Consider the following 13,037-nt stretch of genomic DNA (forward strand, 5'->3'; position numbering starts at 1 on the left):
AATGATGCCAATCTCATAGGCAGCAAATCCTTGCATTCATGGCTTGAGTTGTGGTTACACAGTGATCAATGGAATCATTGTCATTGTTGTTGTTCCCTTTCAGGGAGATGAAGACCTCCTAACAGTGTGCATTGGAGAGATTTTCCTGGAGTTTGTCAACATGCTGCCAGCCTTCCAGACATACTGCCTGCAGCAGTCCACTTCTGTCAACATGCTCAACACCTTGGAGAAGGAGAAGGAACTGCTCAGGTACAAACTGTATTTTTCCTAATTCAAGATCGAGACTAAGATAAAATGTACACAAAATGTATTGTTTGGGAATTCTCTGCGCTCTTGCCCTCTTCTGTGCTCTGAGTACTGGAACAGTAACTTTGAACCCTAAGTTCCTACTGCGCAGTGTTATTCTTAATGGAAAAGGTTATGATTAATTCATAACTGGTCCTATTTTGAGAACAGTGCTGAAGTCATAACTTTTTTTAGACACAGCCAACTTCATCACATCTCACCCATAATGACTCAGCCTGCCTTGTCTTCCCACTGGGCACAAACGTCTGTTCAACGTCTAGCTTTGATTTCCTTATGGTTGAGTTGTCAACTAATGTGACATCAACAAAAAATGTCACCATGTCATTGGATTTAGATTAAAAGTCGGGTGAAAAAAAAGATGAAATGATGTGGAAATAACGTTGATTCAACCAGTTTTTGCCCAGTGGGTTGTGATTCCCACTTCTTTCAAATTTAGAATTAGGTATGAGAACCTCTGGCCTACAATCGCAATTAAACCGTATGATAATATCATTCTTTGCCTTTCTTTCTCTTTCTCTCTCTCCCTCCCTCGCTCTTTCTCCCTACCTTCTCTTTCTCTTTCTCTCACTTTCTCTCTTTCTTTCTCCCTCCATCCCTCTCACTCTCGCTCCTCTCCTCCCAGGATCTTCCTGGATGTCTCCCAGAATGACAATACAGCCCTGCGGCGTATGAACCTGCGGTCATTCCTCATGGCTCCCCTCCAGAGGGTCACTAAGTACCCCCTCCTGCTGAGCCGCATCAGCAAGGCCACCACAGAGTGCCACCCGGACCACGCCCGCCTCCGAGAGGCCAAGAGCCGCGTGGAGTCACACCTGGAGCACATCAACATGAAGACCAAGCAGGAAGGAACACTCACCTGGTCACTGCGTTCCTTTCGCCGCGACAGCCGCAAGAACCGCGAGGTCATCAACATTGAGATGCGGGAGATGTCCATGAAGACGGTGGGCTGGGCCAGGGAGAACACACGCTTCGTCATGGAGGGGCCCCTGCAGCTTTCCCAGCCCGCAGACGGACAGTGGGTAAAGAAGGGCAGTAAAGGCCTCAAGTTCCAGAATGTCCAGAGCCTGCTGATGGTGCGTACACAGCGTCCTGGGGAGGGGCTGTCTCCAACAGATGGCGGGGCTAAGGTGGAGCAGCAGGAGCACGGTGTCTGGGATGGTGTGCTGGTGCTCATCAAAGACAAGAGCAGCGGCAAGTTCACTGTGCTCAGGGAGCCCATCTGCCTGGCCAACTGTGTAGTGTCGGCCGACCCTGACTGTGAGGACACCTTTGAGGTGCTGGATATACGGAAGGAGGCCTTTGTTTTCAGGGCATCTGACAAATCCCGCACGCAGCAGTGGTTCCGGCAGATCAAGAGGTATACCCGTGACCTGGGACCGTGGAGGAAGAGGCGTAACGCGCTCCCCAATATTATGATAAACACAAACCAGGGCAGGTCCTGAGACCGAACGCTGAGGAACACCGTTTTACTCTTTGGCGGGATACCAGTGTAAATAGATGTACTACTCCTGCAAAAACAAATGATCATGCTTCTGGTGGACCAATTGTTTCTGAAGTTTTAGGATGGGGTTTGTCTGAGGCTTGTGAGGTTCCCATGTTATGATGAGGATAACACTTTTTTCTTAGAAAACTACAAGTGCACCATATTGTAACGAAATGTATGAAGGTATACACTGAACAAAAATATAAAAGCAACGTGCTACAATTTCAAAGATTTTACAGTTCATATAAGGAAATCAGTCAATTGAAATAAATTCATTAGGCCCTAATCTATGGATTTCACATGACTGAGAATACAGACATGCATCTGTTGGTCAAAGATACCTTTAAAAAAAAGGTAGGGGCATGGATCAGAAAACCAGTATCTGATGTGACCACCATTTGCCTCATGCAAAGCGACACATCTCCTTCGCATAGAGTTGATCAGGCTGTTGATTGTGGCCTGTGGTATGTTGTCCCACTCCTCTTCAATGGCTGTGCAAAGTTGCTGGATATTGGCAGGAACTGGAACACGCTGTCGTACACGTTGATCCATAACATCCCAAACATGCTCAATGGGTGACATGTCTGGTGAGTATGCATGCCATGGAAGAACTGGTACATTTTCAGCTGAATTGTGTACAGATCCTTGCGACTTGGGGCCATGCATTATCATGCTGAAACATGAGGTGATGGTGGGGGATGAATGGCACGACAATGGGCCTCAGGATCTCGTAATAGTATGTCTGTGTATTCAAATTGCCATCGATAAAATGCAATTGTGTTCGTTGTCCGTAGCTTATGTCTGCCCATACCATAACCCCACAATAGGGCCCTCTGTTCACAACGTTGACATCAGCAAACCGCTCTCTCACACGTCTGCCATCTGCCTAGTACAGTTGAGACCTGGATTAATCTATGAAGAGCATACTTCTCCAGCGTGCCAGTGGCCATCGAAGGTGAGCATTTGCCTACTGAAGTCAGTTATGATGCCGAACTGCAGTCAAGACCCTGGTGTGGACAAGCACGCAAATGAGCTTCCCTGAGACAGTTTTTGACCGTTTGTGCAGAATTTCTTCAGTTTTCCAAAGCCACAGTTTCATCACCTGTCCTGGTGGCTGGTCTCTGATGATTCCGAAGGTGAAGAATCCGGATGTGGAGGTCCTGGGCTGGTGTTGTTACACGTGGTCTGTGGTTGTGATACTTCCAGCTTATGGTAGAGAAATTAACATTAAATTCTCCAGCAACAGCTCTGGTGGACATTCCTGCAGTCAGAATGCCAACTGTATGTTCCCTCAAAACTTGAGACATCTGTGGCATTGTGTTGTGTGACAAAACTGCACATTTTAGAGTGGCCTTTTACTGTCCCCAGCACAAGGTGCACCTGTGTAATTATCATGCTGTTTAATCTTGATATGCCAAACCTGTCAGGTGGATGGATTATCTTGGCAAAGGAGAAATGCTCACTAACATGGATGTAAACAAATTTGTGGCAAGAATTTGAGAGAAATAAGCATTTTGTGCGTATGGAAATTATTTTGAATCTTTTACTTGAGCTCATGAAACATTGGACCAACACTTTACATGTTGCGTTTATATTTTTGTTCGGTGTAGTTTTTAGCTTCTGTCAAAAAACGATCAGCCACTTGGATGACCAAAAAAGACACTTGGTTGGTTGGGAACACTGCCGGCCTTGATTGTCAAAATGGTTTGCTCTTAAAGAAAGATAGATAATTGTTTTCAGTATACTGACTAACAAGGTGTCTGCGTTGAAAAGCATGGTTGAAGTTGAAGATTGAAAAAACATGAAAAAGTTTACTCTGTAGTATTCATGAAAATGCACAAATGAGTGAAAAACAATGTTAAGTTATACAATGGGGACTTAGTAAAAAAAGACAGGAACTTTAGTTTTTTGTTTACCTGACCAAGGTAAGTCAAAAGCACTGGGTTCTTCCCTCTTTTTTTACCTTCTGTGTCAGGAGCACTGTCCACTGCCAGGAGAGAAGAGCAGCTATACGGCATCCAAATAAGAAAGTCACTCAGAAAGTCACTCAAAACTCCCTACTACCCCATGAGACTTCCTACAGTACTATGGATGCCAGGCAGACCGTGTCTTTCAGACACATTGGGTGGACGTTCTTATATCACTGGGCTGGGTTCAAGTCACAAAGCAGCAATAATTTGTGCAATTTTAGCTATTTAGTTTTGTTTCTTCACATCTGATCAGACTGTAATTGGTGTAAATCGAGAGCTTATTATACCACCTATGAGTGTCAGTGATATTATAGACACAAATGAGCCACAGATGTTACCCTAGAATAATGTGCACTTGAACTTCAATCCTAGGCCTGGTTTTGCACCAACCAATATTTTCCAACTGCTTATTCATACTCGAAAAAGCCTTTACCTGTAACTGAATGTGGTAGTAGAGAATGGCCAAAGTGGAGGTGGAAAGGCCTCAAACACTGGTTGGTCAACCTGGACCATGAGTTTAGTAGCTAAAGCAAACAGTAGCTCCACTCAAATGTCCCCACAGTGCTCCGTTCCACGACAAGCAGATGGGGAAATTATGAGCTTTTGTGCCTTGTGTATTTATTTCACTCTAAATTAACAAAAATTATTTTTTGTTGTTGTCAGTCACAGTAACATTGATAAAACGTTGAGTATCTGGAGATGGTCACCGAGTCAGACAGCCCTCTGCCCCTAGGTAGCAAAAGTGACATATAGCCTGGTTATACCAGTCTGAACACTGCATTTACCAATCTGGATGCCAGACTAGACCTTACAGGCAATACTTATCACTCAATCTGGCTACTAGTGTTACTACATTATTACGTCATAGTTTACCTGAGCTCTTATCTCAAGTGTGACTTCCCTTCTTCTAACGTGTTTTTGTGTCTGATGTTTCTGAATCTAAAGGCCCTTCTTTCTGTTTGATGCACTTTATAATTAAGACTACAAACTAGATCCAGAGAATGGTGCGACTGTCACTCTCCAACAACGCTATCTGCAGTTCATGAATTCAAAAAGCTTTATTCTGTCTGTTGTATGGTTTATTTACAGAACTCTTTATGTTAGGGAAACGTATAAGACCACAGCTGACTACACACAGCAGGTCAAGGCAATACTTATCATCTAAATCTAACCTACGTATACTGTTCAGTCTGATTAGGTCTAGTCCAGGAGTAGCACATGTCAATGAGGTAGTGAATCTACGTTGGGGCAGAGAATGGTGTACAGAGTAGACTACTGCCTGTCTCTTACTGTTCATCACCTTCCAATGGCGTTACCCTGTTACAATCATAGAATTAGAATCTCATTCTATTTCTAGAATCCCAATCTATTACTATGGTTAGAATTCTTTCAGCTTCCATCTTGTTCCATTAAATGATTACTACCGTGCAGAATATGAGAAGACTGATGCTGTGTAACAGTTTGAAAATGCCCTTTTCAATATCCTAGACCTGCTGAACTGTCAAATGTTTTCCTCTGTATTTTAAAGACCTAATGTAATATTTCCTTTATGTAAGATATTGTGAATTATATTAAAAAATGACATGTTAAATACATATGTCTTTGTACGTAACTCCTTTCCATTTATTGCTATCCATTGGCATCCACTGTGCCTTGAGGTAAGTGATATTCTGAAATAGTGAACAAGGTGTTCTCTTATGCAAATAAGGCTTGGTTCATTCAGAAAAGGTACAAGGCAATTGGACTTACATGTACTGTAGCATGTTGTTTGGACAGAAGTCTCCCTTTTCAGTGAAAAGTGCTTCTTTGACACCAAATAGGACAAAAAAAACAATACATACTATTATGTAGAAATATTTATTTGGAACATTTTCAAATTCATATAAAATACACAATATTCCTTTAAATCAGGTGGAATTGTTTGAAAGGAGTAACAAATAAAACAATGCACATAGGAAGTGCCACAATATATTAACTACAATAACGTACATATGCAGTAGATGCATGGAGAGTGGCCATAACAACGTATCAAAATCTATATTTTAAGACAAAGCTTTTCCATGAATGAAGTACAGTATTTTCCTCTGCCTCCAGCTGACATTTCCATGTCTGCTGTGTACATAGCTGAGTGATGAGACGCCATTAGCAGACGTCAATAACCATTTTAACCTAAACCGGGATAGATCTCAATTGTATTTTCTTGATTACTCACATGCTTTCTTCTCGCCTTCTCACATGCAACGAGTACAACAGACGTTAACTTTACCGTGAAATGCTTACTTACGAGCCCTTTCCCAACAATGCAATTGAGAAATGTAAGAAAATATGCGCATTGGAGCAGAAGCTCTGGGGTTACTCCTCTTGGATTCTTCAAGGAAATAAAGGAAATACTATAATTGAGATTCACCGTGGCTCTTTCTTATGGAGATTCTCCATTGGTAAGGTAACTCCTCTCTCCTCCTTTTGAAAAAGATCAAAGGTAATCAAAGAGAAGAGGCAAGTACATGTGGAAACAAATGCATTTGTATGAATTGAGACTCTCCTTGTCCATAACCGGATTCATCTTGTCCTCTCCTACTAGGCTGAACCTCAATTGCCTACTCCTCGCCTCTTTCTCAAAACCCATTGGATTAGACAGCCAGAGATGCCGTCCCTCTGACCTCCTACAATGGGTTTTGAGAAGGAGGCGAGGAGTAGGCAATTGAGATTCTCCCCTAGTCTCCTTGCTTCCCTCTGATGTTTTGTTGATTGGTTATTTGAACATTTTGAGATATAAACCCTGAATAGAACAATCAGAGACCAAACTAGCCATATGAAAATTCCTATGTTATATCACGTGGCTTTTGGCAGACAAATGGCACAAAATCATTATTTATTTGCACGTGAACTAAAACAAAATAAGCGCTTCTTAAACATGGTAGTTAACACTCTCTTTTCTTCTGGGTGGAGGTTTACACCCAGTCATCACCCCCCTTAAATGAAATTAACAACAATAATTCATACCAGTACAAAACATCAGTTCAAAATGTATGAACAGCAAAAACCACTGAAATATAATAACAGGCATATTACAGTATGATGTTGGATATTACAGTGAACATTTCCAAACACCAGTAATCAAACTGGAACAACTCCTCCCCTTCAAACTGTGCCTCTATATCAAAGGCTTTCAAACCCCACTGACAAGACTGTCATTCATCACATGCACAAGTCTGTCCTAGGCTACTGGGGCCACAGACCTCCTATTCCTGCCATTCAGCAGGTCAAGACTCCACAGTCCCAGTTATGGAGAGGTCAGGTGCCAGCCTAGGGTAGAGCCCCAGCCCTACACCTCCACACCCAACAGCTCTACTTGTTTCCTCCTGCCCCTTGGTCAGGCCACGGATAGACAGGTCGTAGACCACCTCTATCTTCTCCACGTCGTACTTGAGGCCGCCGTAGCGCTTCCTCAGGGGGTCGTTCTTGAGGTTAATCAGTCGGAAGCCAGAATCCAGCTCGTTGGAGATTCGGAGGGGGCGGCCATAGTCCCCTGCTGTGACGCTGTTCACCGCCAGGCGAGACTAGAGAGAACAGACACAGATTAGTTTATACATGTAAATAATCCATCCAAAACGTAATCATATATTATTGAAAATGGTATTGTCTGATGTTATAGAATTTATGAAGCCACATAATTCATTCTCACCAGTTCACGAGCCATGATCAGCACACCTGCCAGGTAATCTTCAACATCCAGGTGGAATCCCTTCTTTCGCACCACCTCGACTGCAAGAAATAGGGAAAATGTATGACCACCACAGCACACTACTTGACTGCCGATTGACTGTCTGAGAGAAACAGTCTGCGAATGCACCCATTCCCTTAAGAAAAGCTAAACTCAAGGCAATAGGTGCATTCGTATTAGCTTGCCTAGTGCTCATGGTGGGCAGAGATTTACCAATGGAATGGTCTAAGATGTTCAAACTCCATCCACCGGGGGAACCGGGCAAGTTAAAAAAAAGCACCAAAATTAACTGATACCTACTTCCTAGTATTTGTGCCACTTCATCGCGTGTCATGAGAGACGCACTCTCCAGGTAGACCTCGAACGCTGCCAGGAAGGCCAGGCGCTGCAGAACAAACCTCCAGTGCTCGTGGAACCTAGAAGCAGAGTGGAGGATGGAAAATTACGTGTTAGATTGTCCTTTCAATAACAAGGCGAGAAGACACGCAGACAATATCATTCCATCTCTTCACATGGTAATACAGTGACTTGAAATTTCCTTTGAATTTCATTCTGTGGACCGGGAACTGTGAATAAGTAGTTATGAATAAGTAGCCAACTTCAGATTCACCCATGTGTAGGGCCTACCTGTAGTACTGCTCCACTGGGAACTTGTTTTTGAGTTCTCCAAGTTGCGTCCTGACTGTACAAAACAGTTCCTTGGCCTTTGCGCACTTACTGGGGACTTGTGACAGACAGGGGGACAAGAAAGAGACGTTTACGTAGCTACCTGTAATGCTGTTCCAGGGGGTATTTTGGTTTGAGCTCTCCAAAGTACATACGGACTGTGCTTAATTAACAGTTCCAGAGCATTTACACACTTACTGGGAACTAGAGTGACAAAACAGAAACAGTTGATGGAGACCTGCAAAGCAATGAGTCAGTCAGGAAGGTAAGCCACCATAAGTGATAGTCCAGAGTCGTATTCACTAGGCTAAAAACAGAAGAAACCGGAACACAACAAGTTAGGGACTACCTTTAACTGATTGCAAAACGTTTTGCTACGGTTCACTAATGAATAACTAACTTACACCCCATGTGATTGGGCACTCACTCTCTTTGAAGCCAGATGGTTGATGGACACTTTGGAGCACGGTCAGGATCTCCCTCGCTGTCTGTTCCAGAACCTGTACCACTTTTCTTATGTCCTGCAAGAGAACGTCCGCTGTTAGCTAGCAAGACATCTGTAGTTATGATTTTGAAGAAACGAAATGCATGCATGTCCTATCAGCGGCCCTGACGTTAGTTAGCAATACATACATTTGCACACAGTGTTGAACATACAGTGCATTTAATGGATGTTATTATATTCCTCACATATTCAATGCAAACCTTACTGACTGTATAACTGACTGCGAGTAAATTGCTAGTGGTTCGGTGCTAGCTCGATTGACAAAAACATTAGCAAGCAGCCTGTTGATTGATTACCTCTTATTTCTTGATCCGCACTCAGAAAAGCCTGAATGTAGCTGAACATTTCCGTCACAGACATATTACACAAGTATTTTGCAAAAATATATGCTAGTTTGGTTCTTTCTGCAAAATGAATCAAAATAGTTGGTAGTTAAACCACAGTTTCTAAACCCAGAGCCGCAACATCGCGAGATTTCTGGGAACGCTTGCGAAACAGACCAAGTAAAGCAGACCAAGCCCGGGTTTGAGCAGTCAATGAGAGAAGTAAAAAATTATTCCTTAGTTGTTAATTTTTCTAGAAATCTAAAGTTACAACATAGTTTCGAGCCAAATGTATTTATATATCCCTTCTTACATCAGCTGATATCTCAAAGTGCTGTACAGAAACCCAGCCTAAAACCCCAAACAGCAAGCAATGCAGGTGTAGAAGCACGGTGGCTAGGAAAAACTCCCTAGAAAGGCTAAAATCTAGGAAGAAACCTAGAGAGGAACCAGGCTATGAGGGGTGGCCAGTCCTCTTCTGGCTGTGGCAGGTGGAGATTATAACAGAACATGGCCAAGATGTTCAAATGTTCATAAATGACCAGCATGGTCAAATAATAATAATCACAGTAGTTGTCGAGGGTGCAACACGTCAGCACCTCAGGAGTAAATGTCAGTTGGCTTTTCATAGCCGATTTAAGAGTATCTCTACCGCTTCTGCTGTATCTAGAGAGTTGAAAAAGCAGGTCTGGGACAGGTAGCACGTCCGTCAGGTGAACAGGTCAGGGTTCCATAGCACAGTTGAAATTGGAGCAGCAGCATGGTTATTACCCCCACCTCGTGAAAGTGACACACTGACACGTTTTAATCTTTGTCAAATACATACTAGCTGTGTTCGAATAGTCATACTTATTGTATTTTTTATTAACAAATCAATTCAAAAAGTACATGGGGAACACAAGCATATACAAAGAAAATACAAAGGACATGTGGGCTAGGCCTGGGGTACAATATCACATTATACAAGGACCTTAAGGGACATACACACATTTATAATTCTAACAGCTTTTTTTGTATTTAATTGTCTTAAAATATTGTTCAATTTATTTTTGCAAGGTAATAAAATGTGGTGTTTTGTTTGTAAATTTACATTTGTGAATATGAATTTGGCTTGGGTGCTTGACTGCCGTTGAACGCTCATATCAAACCTACTCCTCGGCCAGAGCCGGCCAGAGCGTCCAGTGTGCGCTCTGAAAGCTCCAAATTTTACAAATGGACAATCTGACAGCTCTCAGGATTTAGGAAGGCCCAGAGCACACTCTGGCATCCCAGATTGAATTTACGAACACACCCAAAATCATAAAATGTCTGGCTGGTCATGTGTTACGCTAACAAGCTAGCAAGACGTTGCATAGCAACAGCATCAACTTCCGGTAGACAGTCAAAGCTCTAGTACACTCAACTGGAACTATACTCTTAGTTTACAGTATACTAAAATCAACTAATAGTATTGTAAGGACCCTGGGTTTATAAGCGCGGAAATCGACTCTGCCGCACTAGCATGCTTTTGCAGCACAGTCGATAGCGAGCCGGACCTCGGGCTTGAAGGTAGAGGGTTTGAGACCTGCTCCCTGCTGTTTCATTACAGTATGTAGTATATACTCATTAAGTATGTAGTATACAGTATGTTAGTATAGGTATTCGAACACAGCTACTTAGTGCTTGAGTTGATGGCCAACACATGTGCAGTTTGGCGCGAAACGACTGTTACCAAAGATGATCGATCTCTCCTTGTTAACCATTTGAATCGTTGTCGACGAAGCGGGAATGTGGGCTGCGGATCCTTTAGGATCGGTGGATACGTCTCATTACTGTAGTTATTTGAATATTCGATGAGGGTTGTTGACGTCAACTGCCTGTATTCAATGGAGAGAGACTCTATGCTACTAGCCTTAGCCTCATGTCAGAACACACCCGAGGGGCCCGTGTTAAGGATCAGCGTGGCAGAGGTGTTGTTGCCTACTCTTACCACCTGGGGTGGCCAGTCAGGAAGTCCAGGATCCAGTTGCAGAGGGAGGTGTTTAGTCCCAGAGTCCTTAGCTTAGTGATGAGCTTCGTGGGCACTATGATGTTGAACGCTGAGCTGTAGTCAATGAACAGCATTCTCACATAGGTGTTACTTTTGTCCAGGTGAGAAAGGGCAGTGTGGAATGTGATTGAGATTGCGTCATCTGTGGATCTGTTGCGGTGGTATGCGAATTGGATTGTGTCTAAGGTGTCTGGGAGGATGCTGTTGATGTGAGCCATGACCAGCCTTTCAAATTACTTCATGGTTACCGACATAATCATTTAGGCATTCAGAGAACTGGCAGTGTGGTGCCAGGACAACAACCTCTCCCTCAATGAAGCAAGACAAAGGAGCTGATCGCGGACTACAGGAAAAGGCAAGCCGAACAGGTCCCCATTGACATCGACGGGGTTGTAGTGGAGCGGGTCGAGAGTTTCAAGTTCTTTGGTGTCCACATCACCAACGAACTATCATGGTCCAAACATATAAAGACAGTTGTAAAGAGGGCACGACAAAACCTTTTCCCTCTCCGGAGACTGAATAGATTTGGCATGGGTCCCCAGATCCTCAAAAGGTTCTACAGCTGCACCATCGAGAGCATCCTGACCGGTTACATCACCGCCTGGTATGGCAACTGCTCGGCATCTGACCGTAAGGCGCTACAAGTGGGTAGTGCGAACGGCCCAGTACATTACTAGGGCCCAGCTCCCTGCCATCCAGGACCTATATAATAGGCGGTGTCAGAGGAAAGCCCATAAAATTATCAGAGACTCCAGTCACCCAAGTTACAGACTGTTTTCTCTGCTACCGCACGGCAAGTAGTACCAGAGCACCAAGTCTAGGACCAAAAGGCTCCTCAACAGCTTCTACTTCCAAGCCATAAGACTGCTGAACAATTCATAAAATCGCCACTGGCCCTGCTACTTGCTGTTTGTTTGTTACCAATGCATAGTCACTTCACCCCCATTACCCCAACTAGCCTGTAGCCCTGCACACTGACTCAGTACCGGTGCCCCCTGTATATAGTATCGTTATTGTTATTCTTATTGTGTTACTTTTTATTTTAGTCTACTTGGTAAATATTTTCTTCTTCTTGAACTGCACTGTTGGTTAAGGGCTTGTAAAGTAAGCATTTCATGGAAAAGCCGACACTTGTTTTATTCAGTGCATGTGACAAATAAAGCTTGCTTTGATTTGAATATGTGTAACAGTATAGCTTCAGTCCCTTTCCTCACCTACCTGGGTTCCTCTGCACACATCAACAACTGCCTCCCACGATGCATCGTTACCCAACGCTCCACAAAAGCCGCGGCTTTTGCAGAGCAAGGGGAACAAGTACTTCAAGGTCTCAGAGTGAGTGACGTCACCGATTGAAACGCTGTTAGCGCGCACCGGCTAACATGCTAGCCATTTCACATCGGTTACATATGCATAGCCATCTTGAATTCCGATATAAAATGTTTTTTTTCTCAAAATACCGGGATGCCACGTGTCCTGCTTATATCAATACGCTCATAACTTAAGCATTACGAAACTTCTATTCGATCAAATAAACATCACGTAGCAAATAAACCATTCATTTTTAATGTATTATTTATTATTAAACAGTAACATGCAAAACACACGAAACAGAACAGCCAGGGTGATTACACAAATAAATAAGGAAAAAAACTATAATACAAATCCATATAAACAAATACAGACATGTAGCAACAAAAAAAAGAATACATTTTGTTTTGTAAACGTTTTAAAGATTCTAAATAGTTTTCCAAATCAGATTTAAAAACTAAGAAAAGGGGCTTTTTCTTCAATGTTTATTTGTGTATGAAAAATGTTCCCAATAAAATAAAGAGTTTTATGATGTACTGACGTTCAATTGTGTAACCAGAGTAGTAAAATAATATGTCAAATTTAGATATATCAGTGGTTGTATGCATTTTCTTGCCATGGTATAGTTTAACATGAGTCCAGAACACCTCACTATGTAAACAATTACATAATAAGTGTTCAATAGATTAATTTTCTAGTTCACAAAAACTGCATTCACTGGTA

The 13,037-nt window shown here is 42.8% G+C and overlaps 2 protein-coding genes across 4 annotated transcripts in view; one reads left to right on the top strand and one right to left on the bottom strand.

The window, feature by feature from the left end:
* Nucleotides 1-5,352, top strand: part of LOC115110851 (uncharacterized) — a 79,500-nt gene extending 74,148 nt beyond the window's left edge. For all 3 annotated transcript variants that reach the window (XM_029636791.2, XM_029636779.2, XM_029636785.2), the window contains exons 7-8: nucleotides 104-249; nucleotides 929-5,352. In XM_029636791.2, the coding sequence (XP_029492651.1) occupies nucleotides 104-249; nucleotides 929-1,748 (966 nt within the window). In that variant the 3' untranslated portion in view covers nucleotides 1,749-5,352. The remainder of the gene's footprint in view (nucleotides 1-103; nucleotides 250-928) is intronic.
* A 1,262-nt stretch (nucleotides 5,353-6,614) lies between these two features.
* LOC115110874 (translin-like) lies at nucleotides 6,615-9,143 on the bottom strand. The gene is made up of 6 exons (XM_029636800.2): nucleotides 8,951-9,143; nucleotides 8,577-8,687; nucleotides 8,111-8,207; nucleotides 7,784-7,899; nucleotides 7,445-7,524; nucleotides 6,615-7,319 (listed from the first exon to the last, which is right to left on the bottom strand). Exons 1-6 carry the CDS (start codon nucleotides 9,012-9,014, stop codon nucleotides 7,023-7,025), a joined length of 765 nt encoding a protein of 254 aa, XP_029492660.1. The 5' UTR covers nucleotides 9,015-9,143; the 3' UTR covers nucleotides 6,615-7,022.
* Nucleotides 9,144-13,037: the final 3,894 nt, after the last annotated feature.

The sequence above is a fragment of the Oncorhynchus nerka genome, linkage group LG3 (genome assembly GCF_034236695.1).
Source record: "Oncorhynchus nerka isolate Pitt River linkage group LG3, Oner_Uvic_2.0, whole genome shotgun sequence".
NCBI lineage: Eukaryota > Metazoa > Chordata > Actinopteri > Salmoniformes > Salmonidae > Oncorhynchus > Oncorhynchus nerka.

Bases quoted from the DNA above. Each gene is read 5' to 3' on its own strand.
- LOC115110874 (XM_029636800.2), bottom strand. From the start codon at position 9,014: ATGTCTGTGACGGAAATGTTCAGCTACATTCAGGCTTTTCTGAGTGCG. The intron at 8,208-8,576 runs GTGAGTGCCCAA...GTCTGTCACAAG, and splicing joins ACCATCTGGCTTCAAAGAGA to TCCCCAGTAAGTGCGCAAAG. The intron at 7,320-7,444 runs GTGAGAATGAAT...TGTTCTCTCTAG, and splicing joins TGATCATGGCTCGTGAACTG to TCTCGCCTGGCGGTGAACAG.